The sequence below is a fragment of the Epinephelus lanceolatus genome, chromosome 3 (genome assembly GCF_041903045.1).
Source record: "Epinephelus lanceolatus isolate andai-2023 chromosome 3, ASM4190304v1, whole genome shotgun sequence".
Lineage (NCBI taxonomy): Eukaryota > Metazoa > Chordata > Actinopteri > Perciformes > Serranidae > Epinephelus > Epinephelus lanceolatus.
In genome coordinates this window covers 31,807,750-31,825,708 of record NC_135736.1, presented here as the reverse complement: position 1 = coordinate 31,825,708, position 17,959 = coordinate 31,807,750, and the positions used below count along the sequence as shown (strand labels likewise).

The 17,959-nt window shown below is 39.0% G+C and overlaps 2 protein-coding genes across 2 annotated transcripts in view; one reads left to right on the top strand and one right to left on the bottom strand.

Annotated features, from left to right (window-relative positions):
* Nucleotides 1-3,093, bottom strand: part of suclg1 (succinate-CoA ligase GDP/ADP-forming subunit alph) — a 32,671-nt gene extending 29,578 nt beyond the window's left edge. Inside the window, exons 1-2 of the mRNA XM_033625269.2 lie at nt 2,976-3,093; nt 331-431 (exon numbers count right to left, since the gene is read on the bottom strand). Coding sequence (XP_033481160.1) covers nt 331-431; nt 2,976-3,009 — 135 coding nt within the window. The 5' untranslated portion in view covers nt 3,010-3,093. The remainder of the gene's footprint in view (nt 1-330; nt 432-2,975) is intronic.
* Nucleotides 3,094-11,232: 8,139 nt separating this feature from the next.
* Nucleotides 11,233-17,712, top strand: cisd2 (CDGSH iron sulfur domain 2). Its single transcript, XM_033624102.1, has 3 exons — nt 11,233-11,472; nt 16,090-16,304; nt 16,468-17,712. Exons 1-3 carry the CDS (start codon nt 11,370-11,372, stop codon nt 16,555-16,557), a joined length of 408 nt encoding a protein of 135 aa, XP_033479993.1. The 5' UTR covers nt 11,233-11,369; the 3' UTR covers nt 16,558-17,712.
* Nucleotides 17,713-17,959: the final 247 nt, after the last annotated feature.

Below are 17,959 nucleotides of genomic sequence, written 5' to 3'. Positions count from 1 at the left end.
GTACATTGTTCATGTGATTTTGGGCTATATGAATAAACCTGAGTTAAACTGACATAATTTATACAATTTAGTAAATATAACAGGTCCACCAAGGTGAAAACCAATTGTGTAAATATTAAAAAGTGATACATAATACACTTTTATAATCTCTCCTCTTTGGCGTTCTTAATCATACAGGAAGGCTTCGACACAAAGAATGAGGATTTGTGTGTTGGTGTGTGTGTGTAAGGAAAAACTGGAATTTCACAACAGGATTACAGTAAACCAATCTGATGTGAAGCAATAATATAAAAAAAAATGTGCTGATGGTAACAAGTCGTCAGTACAGACCTGCTTCCCTGTGAAACCTTGGCAGATGACCTTCGTGTCCTTGTTGATGTACAGGTTCTTTCTTGATCCTGTATAACAGTGTCTGACTCCAGTCTGCTGCACTGAATGGGAAAAGACAAAGGGGTTAATAACCATATAACACAAGTGTCTATAACCATCATCAAAATCTTAGCTTTTAGCTTTTTCTTTCTTGCATTAAGGTGCCCAAATACATAAAGATAAACTGTCATTAATAATGTTCTGGACGTGCAAAAAGAACTCAAAGTATTTTTTTTTCCAACAATGGCAAGCCTCATTCTTCTCAGAGTGAACAATGAAAGGTTGAAATAAGAAGTGTCTATTGACTTCTCTTCTGAGCCATAAGACTTGCAGTGTTTTGGCAACATTGTCTTTGCTCCTGCAATAATCTTTTATTGTTGCTGAGCAACAATTTCAGCTTTTATTCAGACCTGACAGATGACTTTTACTGCACCTCAGTTTTCCAAAATGTGCTATCAATATTTTTTAATTAGAGATGGTTGCTTATGCTGTTGAGTTGTTACAGTGTCAACTACTGAAAGAAAATGTAAGATAATGCTATCAATCTTAAGGATACTACCAGAACATTTTGTATACTCTAAGCCAAAGTTGCAGACTAACTGCTTACATTCAAGACCTTATTTTGAAAGTGGAATATTCAGACAAACTCAGAGAATTATCACCATGCCCTGAATTATTAACATTCTTTCAGCTTTTTGTTTTGTCTCTCCAGCCCTCTCAACCATTACTGCATGGTTCAGTTCAGTCACACAACTTTTATCGACTCAGTTTCAAACAGCGGCTTTCAAATTAGAGGTCAATACACAGTGTAGTAAGTAGCAATACAGGTCAAAGTGCAAGTAAGATGACTCTGACAACGTTTAATCTACTGTGAGACAACAGATAAGACAAACACTACAGTTGTTCTACACCAAATTTACCCTACAGGTAAAAACAACACAAACACAACTAATACAAACCCTCACCTGGAGCTACGACAAACATAGCGACTGGTTAGACAGATGTTTCAACTGTATGTTTAAAATGGTTTCATGGGTGTTAAAGCATAGCTGTTTCCCTTTGTATAACTTGCATTTTGTTTATCTGCATGTATGTTTACTGTTCACATTCAAATGGGAGCAAATATTGTCCTAACAATGCACTTTTTTTTTTACTTCAGTTAGCACATAACTACATAAACAATTAAAAACAAGTAAATTTAAAGTTTACAGTATAGAGCTTCATTGCATATAAAGCTGTAATTACCATGTAGTTGCTTACAACAACAAAAATTATATACATACATAACTTATTTGATGATCCATCTCTCAATCAAGAAATAAATAATGACATTTTTGATAGTCAATTACTTATTTAAGTAATTTATTAAGCAAAAACGCTGCACATTTGTTGGTTCACCATCTCTAACGTCATCCAGGGTGCTGGGAACTTATGTTGTCCTTTTATTACTACTTTCTGACATTTCTAAACTACTCTATTCACCACTAATTGAAAACTGCAGCATTAGACTTATATTGAACAGGACTGAATTTAGATTTTACTCCATGAACAGGTAATATGACACTGTGACCTCGACAACTGATCGCCTCTTCTCAGTGCATTAGTCTGATACACAGATGTGCTGCAACATTAAGCTCATTAATTTAATTCACTGGGTTAATAGGCTTCCCACTAACAAACAGGTTCAACACTACAATAAGGCATCAAACACAAGATGCCTGTTAGTGACAAAACAAAGGGTAAAATAAAGCAAAAACAGAACAAAACTAAGAAAACCAGATGTCTGCCAGTGAGCCTCTGAATGGTCCTGAAGCTTGTGACTAGACTTTATACAAAGATTTGACAAAGTAACACCTTTTTGTTTTACTCTGAGCAATAAAAACAGGTGATCTGACTAGGTTAAGGTTAACTAGCAGCACTCACTGTCTCTGACTGAACTTTGCTCTGCTGTCAGAGACAAGTTATCATTGACATTGTGCAAAGTTCAGCTGCCTCCTTGAGAACAAAGCTATAAAGCACTTCAAAACTACAAGTCTAATTGATCAAGCAAGCTAATTTGTTGCCAATGAATCGTCTAAAGCAACTTGAGATATCTAAGAGACACATAGAGCTGTAAGGTTAAGCATGCATGCTGCAGACACACTGACCGAGCAGCTAATTTAGCTGCTACCAATCCTTACTGGGTGACAAACAACATGAACTGTTGCAACAAAACAACCACTGCAGGGTTAATCTGTACACTACTCTCAGTAAAGAGGGAAAGCAAGGTCACTGATCGATACATGCTCTGCCCTGGGAGGAGGCAGGCAGGGGGTTAAAGTCAGATTCCAATTAGCCGTTAGCCAAAAGCTAGCTAGTTAGCTGGCAGGCTAACTGCCGGAGCGTTATCACAACATACAGACGTTTGGAATGCTAATGTGGCTAACTAGCCTGGAAGCTAACTGACAGCCAAACAAGGGTAGTTTTGCTAGCCAGGGCAAGACTGTGAGAGCCTGCGAAGCTCGGCTAATGTACAGCACAGAGCCAAAAAGTAAACGTCCGTTACAGAGACTAAACTGACAAACATTTCAAGTGATTAAAACTGGAATTTATTAAAAAATACTTACAAAGCAGCCTGGCAAACAACCTGCTGTGAGACATCTTCGGTCATTCACCAATGACACCGGAGGCTGAGGACCTGACACACGGACCTTAGCTGTCTACAAATATCCCCGTCAAATATGGATTTTTAAATAAGATTAAAAACACGTTATTTCTCATTATAAAGTCCATATTTATTGCTACCTGTCTGTTGTTATTTATTAATTAGCTGTTAACACAGTACATAAAATAGATACCGAAATTTTAAAAATATCCAGGCGAAAAGAGTAGACTGCTTCAGTTCGCAATGCATTCTGGGTAGTGTAGTTCTATATCGAGTTCGTGACAGAAACCTTACCAGCCACCGGCACTAGTGGGCGCATCAACCACAAGGATAATTTTAACGTGTCACCCAACATGTGTTACCCTGATTGACCTTAGCTAAAAATAAAATAAGTTTATTCTTAATCTTTGAGTTATTTTGAATTAAAAGGTCCACTAACTAGCTTTTAACAAAGTTTTAAACTGCATACTGTAACTTTTAATGAAATATACTGAGACATATTCGTTCATTTAAAGATATTCTCAAAAAAGAAAGAAAGAAAGGCAACCTGTTTTGGGTTCAAAGGTGATAGTTGTCATAACCTAGAATTTATTTTGTTTAATCAAAATAAGATAAGATATGATCAGGGAAGATTTCACTTTATTATCAGAAAAACAAAAGCTGGAATTTGTGCTGCGTTTCAGGCAGGGGTGTAAATATAGACAGTGCAGGCAGGCTGATTGCACTGGGGCCCATGGAGTGAGGGGGCCCAAAGAGAGAATGGGACCTCCATCATTATATTGGGCGGAAAATGGGACCATTCAAATCACCACCTTAGAAATATGCCTGTGATCAAAGAAGAACTAACATCAATTTAAAAATGGTGCCATTTACTATATATGACATTGAAAAGGGAACACCATATCCATCATGGGTTTCTTCCTTCCTTTATTTATTTATTTTGTAAAATAGTCAGTTGCAATGCATCACACAATATGTAACTATGTGCTTATTCTGCATAAACGATAAAAAACCTTGGTATATTTGTCATATATACATATATGCAGTGATGATTTCTGGGTATTTTGTGTGTTGGTATTATCCAGTGTCAAGTCTCTGATCATGTGACGAGACCATAAGAGTATACAGCAGCACGGTGGTGCAGTGATCAGCATTGTAGCCTCACAGCAAGAGAGTTCCTGGCTTGAACCCAGGGTGGGGGAGCCCTTCTGTGTGGAGTCTACATGTTCTCCCTGTGTCAGCGTGGGTTTCCTCCGGGTACTCCAGCTTCCTCCCACAGTCTAAAACTTGCAAATTAGCTTGACTGGTGAGTCCGACTTGCCCATAGGTGTGAATGTGAGTGTGAATGGTTGTCTGTCTCTATGTGTCAGCCCTGTGATAGTCTGGTGACCTGTCCATGGTGCACCCTGCCTCTCACCCAATGTCAGCTGGGATAGGCTCCAGCTCCCCCGCGACCCCTAACAGGATAAGGGGTTACGGAAAATGAATGAATGAATAAGATTATACGATAGTGAGTTTAGGTGCCTGACTAGTAACTATCATGAACTAGGGCGTGTCATAATAGTGTGCACTGGGGCCCGTTGTAACTACCTTACACCACTGGTCCCAGGACATGAGCTTTTTCACGTAAATACTGATAAACAAAACAGAAATACAACACAACATTTCACTAAACAATAATAACCACACTACAACGCCACAAATCACATCAGACAGTATGAAAAGTGGATGCAATGTAACAAGTTAATGCAAGTAACGCTCATAAAATCCTTTTTAATAAGTAGTTTCATGGTGACTTTGCTCCAAACTGCACCACCCCACTTCTACATTTCTGAACTCTTCAAAATCCAGTTCACTGAGCAAGATTTATTTTCCAAATGTCTACGACAGTATCCACCACGTTTTCATGGATATAAGAAACTACTACCTCAGAGATAAAATGAAACATTATACATGATTATTTGGACACAACATGAGAGGTTGGCGCTTTTGTATTTGAGCAGTACGTGGGTAGCATATACTGAACAGTCACTGCCACTTTGTTAATTTGTCGTTTGAGCCAGTTATAACGTGATGATTATGAGTTTTACAGGAGAACAGGATTCTCTGGATTTTGCCAGGACTTTAGTCGACCATGTTATGTGTGTGATAACAATGATTAGTCAGTGCTTGATAATGTAACTTACTGTACATAGGATCATTTTTAGGTACTTGAGCTTTGAATTAGCATAATTCTGTGAGATTTTAATCTTCCATTTCTGGGAAATAATATATATTTTTACTTTAATCAGTGTATCTGACAGTACCTTTTATGTTGATTCAACTTCTACAGATACTTTTAGAATACAATGCATTGCTTTGGTCAGACATGGACGACCTTCAACATCATATATTACATGTTTAGGTATTGAAACCTAAATAATTTACTGTTAAAGGCACCATGCCACATTTTGCTAACACATATTTGGTCAATTAATTAACAGCAAAGATAAAACATGGGAGTATTTTTGTGAAGAATCTCAGGCCCCTGCTTCAAACCCGTGAGAGAAATGGTTTTTAATCCGTTGAGGTCGATTAAATTCACGGTGTCCCAGCTCCGGGTCCTTGAGTCCAAATCTTGGCTGGTTTTCTATACCACCTCCTCATCTGCATTCATCGTCTGTCACCTTGTTCCAGGAGGCTGTAAAGTGGGATTACACTGAGTTTCTTTTTCATTATCTAGTTTGATCTGAAGCAAAGATAAGTGTTGTGTTGCAGACTTTCTCACACCACTCACCAGTAACCTGTTTGCATAATAACATGTAATTAGCAGGAGCACATAATGAAGCCAAGTTTCTTTAGAATGCAGTTTTAACAGGAATTTTGACTCTTCACCATAACTGCAGTAAAGTGGAATTGCACAGAAACACCTTGAGGGCATCTTATTTCATAAATTATTCATGTGTGGTGAATTAGTGTCACAATATATTGTTACAGTATAACCCCAAATATGTTGTGGGTGGTTCTTCAGCTATCATGGTTTTGTGTCCCTGTCAGAAACAAGAAAATACATCTCTCATTTTCTATTTTTGTGACTCTTACATGACACCAAAGGGAGCATAGGTAGCACAAATATAATGATAGATCAGTCATTATCAGAATTATTCATAAAGTAGATCCAAGAGAACACACCAACAGACCAACAGCTGATTTATGGACACTGTTAATTATGTATAGAGCAAATTGCAGAGTGTGACAAGAACATTTGCAAAAGTTATTTGTGTTTTATTCCAGAGGTTGACGAGCATAGAGGAAAATTTCACTTTAAGCACCAGTATGCACAGACTACATTAAAACACATGTCTATATAATTCTAAATGATTTAAGGGGTTGTGTAAATAGTTTTCAGTTTAAGAAAATGTATAAAGAAAAGAACAACCGGACTATACGACGCTGTCATGTAGACCTGTTCCCTTGATAACAGGGACATTGTGTATGGTTTAGGATTCTTCTGGTTATTTATTTATTTATGTTTCTTTCTGAAGTAAATGTAGGTATTGGTTATTAACTGTAACTGACAGACCATCTATTTCTTATGATATTTGTGTTTTGAGAGAGGGGCAGGTAAAATAAGATTGTTTTCTTCTCCCTGCTCCTGTTTGGTCATGGAATGTGTATCAGAATATTTGTGACTTTGATTGCTGCATATGGACATGAACAAATAAAAAATGAATGAATTATATAAGAAGTGGCCTTTAATATGTGGTTTTTGTTATATCTCCCTTGTCCCTGGGTGAGATTACAACATTTAAACCTACTTGATTTTGAATTTAATATTGATCTAATATTAACTTTAAATACAAATGACACATACACCAGTCAGCCATGTGCTCGACCCACCTGAACACATCTACAGAACCTCTCCTCATGGCTGCAGCACTCCCTGATCCCCAGCAGGATAATGCACCATGCTACACTGCAGAAACTGCTCAGGAATGACCCAAGGAACGTGACAAAGCGCTGAATGCATCAACTTGGCCTCCAAAGGCCCCAGATTCCAATCGGATCGAGCATCCATAGGACGTCTGGTACCTCATACCTGTAGGTACCCCAAATCCACAGTGGGGCCTCCCTGGATCGGACTTGTCTCTGCCCTGTCGAGGCATGGACACATGACCTTTGGAAGGTGTCCTGTGGTGTCTGGCATCAGGGTGCTGGCTTCAGATCATGTGAGACCTGTCAGTCGTGAGGTGGGGTAGCAGTACTTCCCAAGATGCTCAGTCAGACTGGGGTGTGGGAGATCTGGAGGCCAGGTTGATACCTTGAGCTTTTTGTTGATCTTGGGCCAATCCTTAGTAGGTTTTGTGGTGTGGCATGGTGCATTTTCTGCTGGGGGGGGCACTGCCATCAGGGAGTACCGTGAGGTGGTGGACTTGGTCTGCAACAGTGTTTGGGTGGGTTGAGGGCGTCAAGTGGCATCCACATGAATAGCATGACCAAAGGTCTCCCAGCAGAACATTGCATTGTAACAAAATTACCAATGTTATTTACTTTACCCACAACTGGTTTTAATGTTTTGGCTGATTGGTATAAACACCAGTTTTAATGAAATGTATGTGTTGTAAGATATATTTGTTTTTTTTTGTTTTTTTTTCATAAAAAGAACACCTGTCCCTTTGGATTTACTGTCATGTCCACTAATTTATACAATATGTACATTCAGGGAGTTTTTTTTTTTTTTTAAGTTTGTTTACTTGGTGAGCACAGCAATAGTCATGTGACAGGAAAGCACATGGCCACAGGACCGTTAGCTCCACAGAGGGAACTGAAATAAGAAGAAATTGAGGTCATTTTTTTGTTAAATCAAGAATATGTTTACTGACTGTCATTTCCAAACAGCTCATATTTTGTTGAACGTACAAATAATGAGAAAAACAACATTTATATTGTGTATTTTGTGTATACTTAGTGCCAGTGTTAAGACAGACAGTAACAAGTTAAAATATCATGAATATAGAAAAACAAAAGTGACAAAATGTCATTTGTTCACTGTGATGAAAGAGACTCAAAATGATAATACCTGTGTTTATATTACTGAAAATGTTGCATCATTATATTTCTCTAAACATGTGTTATATTTTCTCACAGTCCCCAGACCAAAATGGACCATAACCTGGTTGAAGCATGACCCAATTATGGCTGAGGTTGTAACCAGATGGAAAAACCCTGTGAAGTGAAACCATTAAACCCATTAATATGGACCAGTGATCAAAAGACTGCAGAAAGGTGACTTTGAAATATGGAGAGCAGGCAGGCCCATTTAACAGTTAATGGTTAAAGGACCAAAGGTTTATGGTTGAATGCACCTAGTGTGAGTCACTTTGGATAAAAGTGTCAGCTAAATAAATTTAATGATATATAGCTCATAATGTTTTACACATTTCTCATTTTGTCAATTAACTTTATTCTATTAATCTATTATATCCAATGTCACAAACTGCTTTTGTCATAGTGTACTTGACTTACTTACAGTTTGTCTCATTTGCTTGAACATTTGTCCCTTAAGAAGTTACATTCTCAAAACAGTTCACACACATGATGAAACACTGTGTTTGCAAAATGCTCAGACACTCACAAAGCTTTAAAAACATACAACAAAACATCATCTTAACGCCAGTCAACACAACTTGTGGTCAAATAACTATATTCTTTCAATCAATCATTACGATCATTCTACACTTTGTGAGATACCCAATTAAAATACTGTCATTATTTTATTCTTGTGTGCAGGTCTTTTTGTGCTCATCATTTGTTTCTGACATGTGAGACCCACAGTAAGCACCTAGACTAGACCAGTGACTCCCAACTGGTCCCGCCACGGGGTCCAGATTCCTCCTTAATCATCAGTTCAAGGTCCAAACAGTTGAATATATTTAGCGTCATACTTGAGCTTGGCCATGTCAATGAGCTAGTTTGCTGTCTCTGTCAAGTAGCTGTCTGTCAGTTAGTCACTCTACAGCTGGGAATGCACTTCAGTTTAAAAGCTCTGTGCCGGAAATTGACTGTACTTCAAAATAAAATGTGCTTTTTACAAACTTGACACATTTGCGAGTCACTTGTGGTCCATTCAGAATGGACTTTGATCCACTTTTGGACCGGGACCCACCAGTTGGGATCCACTGGACTAGACAAATTCAGACATTCATTATGGTACAGCTTTTGTACTGCCTTCTTTTTACACCAAGGAACCAATAAAGAATGGCATCCAAACCAGGAACACTACGAAACATTTTCTTTTTGTACTGGATCAGATTTTTCCATGTCACTTTTTTTTGGCTGGACCGCAACAGCCATATATTAGGTTTTACCTAGTCTTGTTTCCATACTTTTCAAACTACAAAATGCTGAATACTCACTCAGTTTCCCTGTGCAGTTGCCTCCTCCTCTCCTTATGAATGATTTTGATAGATTTTCTTTTATTTTGTGTCATGCACACTTACATGTGTCCAACCCTCACGGGTTTACAAGACAATGACGCTGCAGTAAACGTGTTATTTTACAGCTCAGTCCTGAAAGAAAATACTCTCTGCCTCAAAGAAATTCAGCCACAAGAAACGTTTCACTTCTGAAACACAACTCAAATTTTTCAAACAAATTCTGTCCTCCTCTGGGGTGGCATTAAACCTTCCAGTCTCTAAGGCTAACTGTAATGTTCCTGAGTGCAACTGTGCACACAGGGATCCTTGTCTTTTGTTTAAATTATACTTCACATAAGGTTCCACGCTGACGCTATTTTTATGAGACAAATATGTAGGGGAGTGCGGGGCACAACCTGACGCAGGGTAAATTGTAACATGGACTTCTTATGTGGTCACACAGGGTGGATCCTTTCTTGCTTCGGGCCAGTTGACCACAATACCACCAAACGGTGACTTGCAAAATTCCACAGAGACTGGACATGTTTCAGTAACAGAGTGTTTTCAGCCAACATAAGTAAATTTCTTTGTCATACTTGTTTTTCCATTACTGAGCAGTCTGTGTGAGTCACTGAATCCAACTTTATATCATCTTAACAACTGTCTTGTTGCCTAAAACACAGCACTGTTTTGAACTATGTAACCAACTCCCAGCAAGTGTTAGCTAGGCTTGATAAAACTTCCACACAGCAGGGTTAGTTGTGACGCAGTGTTACAACGGTCCAACCATTTAATATCGATGATAGACTGAACAGATGGATGGATACCTATCCTTCCCCTGATGTAGATGGAGACATTTAGTATATAGATAGAACTATATTGAACTAATTGTGTTGAACAGACTTTTCCGGTGACACCTCTGCCTGTTACAATGAACCCCACCCATGGGGTACGTTGAAACACCTCACTTCCACCACTTCTCAGTGCAGCTGTAGAGGAAAGGTAAGCTCTAGAAACAGTCTTAATAACATTCAGCCCAAACTAAAATGTGTTAGGTTGTGCCCTGCTCTTCCCTACCTTTGGCCTACACTTTCCTTTTGTTTAAAAACAGTTAATCCAACAGAGTTTTGGGTCGGACTGTGAGGTCTGTGTTAACTGTTTTGAAAAGGGATGTGAAAAAAATGTGTGAAACCAATGACAAAGTGTTAACACATGTGTAAGAGAGTACTTCTGCTTTTATTTGCTGAGAAGGTGATGAAGATCAAATCGATACCAGTTTGATTAAGCATGTCTTAGCAGAAGAGGAAAACTGTACCCTTATTTAGGTCTTTAAAAGATTGACTGCGGGAACAATCAAATTTAGTGTAAAGACTAAACCCTGTCTGAACCACTGGAAGAATGAGTTAAAACTCTTGGTAAGTCAGTGAAATTTGTTAAAGACAAGAAAGCTCTTTAACTGTTTTTATCAATAGATATTTTTAAATTAATTTCAGATAGCCTTGTTTTTTTATTCTTTTTCCTTTGTGTTATTTGTATATATGTTATGTTTAAATAATTTCCTTTATTGTTTGATTTTTTTTCATTTCGTAAGTGGTTTATTTTTCTTAGCTCAATTTTAAACAGAGGTTACCGGTTTGTTTGTAATTGCTCGGCTCAATAAAGAAGAGGAAAAAAATCGCTATTTTCCGAGGCGGACTTGAAGTAGACTCCACCAATTCATCTTGTCCAATCAGAAGCCACCAACTCCTCCGACGCTGATTGGCCCCACACTCCGCCGTCACAGCTCGTCGTTACGTGTATTCATGAACGCGTCGACGCATTTTTCCGGTTGTTTCCGCGTTTCCACGGTGAGAGTTTACGTACCGGCGACGAGCTGCGCTGAGAAATGAACGCAATGACACAAACGAGCCCCAGGAACTAACCTAGTCAAACACAAAACCTGCCACTTTGAGCAATTCAAGATGGTTTTAGAAACTATTTCAAGGATAATTAAAGTCCAGCTTCCAGCCTACCTCAAGAGGCTCCCGCTTCCGGAGACCATCGGCGGGTTCGCGAGGTTAACAGGTAAGTTAACTGCAGCTGTGTTCAACTTGTGACTGTCAAGTGAAGATGACTCCTTAACTCATCGGTGACACTTTACAGCAGCATGGAGCTCTTTACTTTAGCTAACCTGTGAGCTAAGAGCCAGTCATTGTAGTGTAGCTGTTTAAGGTGTCCTACAAAGCATGTGTAATGTACTCAGGTGCAGCTTGGCTCCCTTAAAACTCTTTATCATAGTTTTATTAATTGTTGTTAAGCAACATAAACTCAATAATGACCTTAAGTTATACAGCAGTACTCTCTACAGTGTGTTTGAACGCTGATGCAGTTTAGTATCTGCATCTTTTAGAGTTGCAACCTGTCCTCTGCTGTGGAAAGTGATATCCTGCTAATCCTCACAATTGATATGTGATGCCATGTTTGCCTCCAGCACAAAATGTAACCAGCTCATACCATGAAGGGATGCACAGGCATGACAGGTGGTCCCACAATCTCATAACACAGACCACTTTCACAGCCTCTGCAGGTCTGTGAGCCCCCCCCAAATTCCCACGACCCCCAGCAAATTAAGAAAACTGCCAAACATTTAATGGCTGTAGCTTCTCTAATGTGAGAATTTGCTGCCCTTTCTTATCTTACATTAAAGTAAATTTAATTTCTTTGGCTTTAGGACATGTGGTCAGGCAAAACATGGCATGTCACTTTAGGTTTGGGCTGTTTTCTGGTGTTTTACAGACCAAATTAGTAATTAAAGGTAGCCTATGATAAAAAAAAAAAAAAAAAAGCATGGCAAACTTTGAAAGTCTCTTTCCCGCTGCAGTAGGGAAGTTCCAGATGGATTATTTTTTAATTATTTTGAATACATTACACAAATTACATGGCTGCTGCCTCTGTATCGATCCAGAGTGTTGGATTGGTATCTGCGCCAATGTGGACCTTAGAACGTGGATTAAATATCAGCCATGACATAACCAATCCACAGATACCGTTTTTAATCCGTGTCAATATTCTTGATCTTTATTTTGGATCCAGGTTAGCTGCTATTAAGGTAGCAGCTACTCTGCCTGAGGTCCACAACCATCAAAGCCACACAGAGCAAGACATATAACACATGATAAAACCATCAATATCAAATTGGATCCCATCTTTTGTTTAGTTTGGTTTACGCTTGGGGTTGTTCTTAATATGTATGTTTAATATTCCTTAAAAATGGGCTTACTGGGTGCTTTAGTGATCACCTTTGGTAGCTTTGCAGATCTGCATACTGCATCTTTTTGGGGTTTTGGTTTATTAGATAACCCACAGGACACTTCCTGGTGGTGTGGCTTTGTTGGTCTCTCACAGACTTATGAGTATGGTTGTTTACTGTAAGAGATATTCCTTATCTCATTAGATTGCATGCCAAGCTGACGCTAAACTCTTTTTTGAGCCATGAGAACTGGCATGCAGTCTCTCTGTTCAGTGCTGCACACCTACTGGACAGGACAGTGTGAGCATTGCTGCTTTATTCTGAGCTATTTGGAGCTTAGACAGGTGTTTTTTGGCTGCACCTGAGCAGATTGCAAAGCAGTAATTAGTGTAAAAGTAAGTGAGTTTGCTATCATTCACCTTCCAGTGTCGATGCAGTGAGGTAAAGGTCTACTGCTTTTAAATATGGGGGAAAAAGAGAGCCCTGGCACTGGATCTTTACTTGGAGTCGGCAGATTCTCTGTATCGCAATCAGTATTTGAAGAGGAAAGGTTATGATCCGTACATCACAAATCTCCTTGGACTACTTTTGAAACTGGAGTCTTGATAAACCTCTACTGGTATCATGTTAAATTGACAACACAGAAGCAGATAACGTTCTCCAAATTTGCCACACCTTAACGACAAGACTATACACTGAAATGTCTTTATAAGCAAAGTGGGTGGTTTAAATGAAGGAGAACTGAGCTCAGTACAGCAGTGGCTCAGAAAGCCAATGTGAAAGTCCGTCTTGAAGCGGATAAACAACTTGAACCTGACCTTTCAGCCAACACAGACCTTTAGAAAGTGTCACATTTAGCCTAAAAATAGCCCCAAAAGGGGAAAAGCTGAGCTGGCTCTGCATTACAGAAATGCTTGTATGACAATTGACAGCTAACATGTGAGCAGTGCCACTATGAGAAGGCCACAAAAGTAAAAAAAAACTGATGCAGCATAGCAGACAGAAGATTTTAGTGATTGTGGAATTCAGTACTAATTAATAGGCCTTGTGAAAGTTGCTGTAATTGGCTTTTAATTTGAGACGTCGCTTGGAGTTAAAACCTGTTTCTTAAGTTGTTTTGTGTCATAAATTAGCAAATGAGTCTGTCAGCGCAGATTAGAAGATGAAAGATTTATTAAGCACATGTGAAATATAATTCCTTGAAGAGATTAAGGCTTAGCAGTGTCCCATTAGGCATCGAAATCCTTTTAGTCAAAGTATTTTAATTGCCATAAGAGTATTATGAGAAGTTCCAGAAGCCAAACTCACAGTTAATAGCAGAATTATATAACTGTGGTTAATCCTCACTGTCTGTCCTCTCCATGTATGTTGGACTGTATGATGGGTTTTCCCAAAGAGCTTTTCTGGGCTCGGTGTGGCATTCACCCTGATAGCTGTTGATCAGATGCGGTAATAGAGCAGAAATGCAGATAAGAGGTGAGCGAGTCCTCCAGCAGCTGGTCCAGCACATGAGAGCGTTACCTCACTAGCATGAGGACCAGAATAGAAGTTTGTGTGAAGGTGATTCACTTGAATCTGTTTATTATCAAAATTGATCTGCAGTCGACATAAATACTTTGACCTAAATCTCTGGGATGTTTTAATGTCTCAGGAACACATTTGATTTTTCTGCATTTAGCGACTGCTTATGTTTTCTTGAGCATTGACTGTCGAAGCTGTGGCCAATTTCAGCATTTAATAACTTCATATAATGTATCTTCATGAGGAAATATGTGTATTATTGCAACAAACAAACAGTGCAAAATGTTTCTCATGTATAGAGAAAAATAGCCTGTTGAGATATGGTATAAATGAAAACTGCAACCTCATTGTCTCATCAGGTATAACTACAGTGTAGAATATTGTGTAAAGTATCATTTAAACAACAGATAAAGATCCCTGTGTGCACACTGAGGTTAAGGAACATTACCATCAGCTCTAGAGACCAGCAGGTTTAATGCCACACTAGAGGAGGACAGACTTTGTTTGTCTGTTGTGTGAGCAAGGTGAAACTGAGATTAAGGTTCACGTTTTGTTCTACTGTCCTGTTAATGAGGACATACAGGACATACAGTTTGGGAGAGAGGGCAGAGTATTTTGTTTAAGACTGAGCTGCAAATTAACCTGTATATTTGACATAAAAAGTAAAGAAATATTGGACCACAGCAGCTGTACTGTGTGGTGTCTTGTAAACTCATGAGGTTTGGGCACTTTGCATGCATGGCGGTAAAATAAAGAGAAACAAATCATAAAGCTGTTTCACTGGATGGCACACAACCATGGATGCAGTGGAAGTAATGGAAGAAATGTTTCTTACAAAGATGGAGCCTATCCCAGCTGACACTGGGAGAGAGGCGGGGTACACCCTGGACAGATCGCCAGACTATCACAGGGCTGACATGTAGAGACAGACAACCATTCACACCTACGGGCAATTTAGAGTCACCAATTAACCTGCATGTCTTTGGACTGTGGGAGGAAGCTGGAGTACCTGGAGAAAACCCACACTGACACGGGGAGAACATGCAAACTCCGCACAGAAGGGCTCCCCCACCCTGGGTTCCAACCCCCCACAATGCTAAGTACCACCATGCCCTGTCAGCCTAATTTGACAGTGTACTCACATATATGACAAAGAAAAGCAGCATATCCTCACATTAGCGGAGCCTCAACCAGGAAATATCTGTAGTCTTCGCCTAGAAAATGATTAACCTAAACAATAATCCTAATAGTTTCTGATTAATCAATGACAACCTTCAACTACAAATTGAATTGTCAGGTTTTAGAGCTTCCAGTAATGCACATGCAGCCTTAACCCCTCTCAGGGTACACATTTTCAACCCATGGCTGACACTGGTTTAAGTTTACATTCTTGTTACGCAGGGTATACCAGTTTTCAGTTATTAGGGATGGGATGCCCCCGAGCTTATTAATTCCTTTTAATGATGCCAGCTTGTTTCTCTCACAGTTTGTATTACAAAACAGTGACATTAAACTTGCGTGTACGCTGCTGGAAACTTGAAACAAGAAGGTCCAAAGCGTGGCTTCATTTCACGAAGATAGATGACAACAGTGCTGCTTTAAATGTCTGTAAAATGATGACTTAAAGTAAGGGTGGAAAACGCCAGCATTTAACAGTAACATTTTAACACAAAATGAGCTTAAATTACAGGAATGATGTGTACTTGATGCTCTAGGCACAAGTGCAGCTGTTTCCCAACTGTGCAGCACGTCCGTCACTGAGGGTAAATGCTAACAATATGAACGCCACAAAGGCTGGCATAGCAGATATTCTTCTTTGATTAAGAAAAGCTAAAGGAAAGCATCAGACTCAGATAACAAAACAGTTGCTCTGAAACTGAAAACCACTAACACTTATTCTCCTATCTTTGCAAACGTGTGTGTGTGTGTAGTGTCTGAGTGGCTCAGGTTGCTGCCTCTCCTGGGTATCCTGGCTTTGCTGGGCTATCTGACCATTCGCCCATTCCTGCCTAAGAAGAAGAAGCAGAGAGACTGCCTGATCAACCTGAAGATCCAGAAGGAGAACCCCAAGGTGGTGAATGAGATAGACATCGAGGACCTGAACAGCGCAAACGTGTGTTACTGTCGCTGCTGGCGCTCCAAAACTGTGAGTTATACCTCTTTAAGATTCAACAGTTATTTCTATTGGAATATGGTTGGCTTACTTGCATTATATTTTATGTATTTTTAAAAAATAATTCAGAATAAGGAGGAGTTTATTGTTCCTGTATCTGGTTGATCAGCTAATATTAAGCTGTTTCCTGTTCTAGTTTCCTGTTTGTGACAAATCACACTTAAAGCACAACGAGCTAACTGGAGACAACGTGGGACCGCTCATACTCAAAAAGAAGATACTATAATCGGCCTGATGGGAGTTTTCCTCTCACCTCCTCAGTCTTTAGTTTTCATTTCCTTCCAGTATGTTCTCTATCCTTTTTTTATTTTATTCACAGAGTCTTGGTGTCATGTTAGTGTTGCTCAGAGACGTGGATGACCAGAGTCTTTATTTGAAGTGAAAATGCTAAATTCCAGTCTGGTTGTGTGAGAACTGTGTTTTAGGTCATGCAGTTTCTGTTTTTTATGGGCTTTTGTTGGTTGTTTACTTCTGCAGGTTCACAGAGCAGCCTTTTTATGTGACTGTAAGTCCAGTTTTGGTTTGTCGCAGTCAGTTACAGATCATTGGGACCACTTTGAGAGGAGAGCTTGAAACATAAATGCAGTGACTTTATGATGACTTTTAATGATCTGAATCCATCAAGGTCAAAGTTTTTCCCAGTTTAATGGTTGTTTAAATGACATACTTAACACGAGTCCAACCTAGAATCAACATTTTGTACTGTATGCTTTCCTTTTGGATGATATTTGGGATGATTTAACAGCCTGCTTCTTGTCTGTGTGCCAAATATCAACATACTGGTCGCTCTGAGGATGTGATATACTCTCTTATAAGTTATTGTGTGTATGGGAGACTACTTATTATTCTTCAAGTGTATTTTGTTCATAGCCTTAACACATTTAAGTTTAACATTTTGTACCCAACTCTGTTGCCTAACAACATTTCAGACCACTGCAGTGTTGAGTAATATCCACCTATACAGTTTTAACCTCACTGCCATGTTGAGGTTTTATTAACTTCTGCAACATAAGAATTTTGCTCTGTACTTTTTTCTGTTGTAGCTTTCTTCATTGTCACAATGGCTGTATATAGTTGACCTCCTGCTGGAATATTTCTTCTTTATTCATCAGCAATATTTTTTACATAACCTCCGTGTATTGTCAGATCTGTACTTCGACAATGATGATGCCTGTGAATGACTGTCTATGAACCTTTGTACGATGATGGCTGGAATCTGTTCTCTGTGTTTGATTTGTAAAATGTAAAAAATAATAGTCAGGATGTTAAACTCAACAGTTTTTGGCAAACAGAAGTGCAGCTTCATTCCCTGCTTTCACTATTACGATGAGGAGAACACTTCACCTTGAGTTGAAATGATTTAAAATGAATGATGAGGTAACTGAGTACATCATTTTTTAATTGTCTGCAACTTGTTTGTTCAAATGGGATTTATATTTAGGGTCAGATTTCCACAGGAGTGCATTAGTTTCAGCACTTTTGTTAATTCAGCCTCAAAAAGAGGAAAAGAGATGACACCAGTGGCATCACATTTCCTCATGCTGATGTATTTAAAGCAACAGAAATAAGACTTAAGTCACTGGTGGCTCGATGAGGCTATACAGAGATACTTTGTGCTAAATGCTAAC

Excerpts from the sequence above, each read along its gene's own strand:
- cisd2 (XM_033624102.1), top strand. The coding sequence starts at position 11,370 with ATGGTTTTAGAAACTATTTCAAGGATAATTAAAGTCCAGCTTCCAGCC. Across the intron at positions 11,473-16,089 it reads CGGGTTCGCGAGGTTAACAG|TGTCTGAGTGGCTCAGGTTG; the intron begins GTAAGTTAACTG and ends GTGTGTGTGTAG. Across the intron at positions 16,305-16,467 it reads GCTGCTGGCGCTCCAAAACT|TTTCCTGTTTGTGACAAATC; the intron begins GTGAGTTATACC and ends TTCCTGTTCTAG.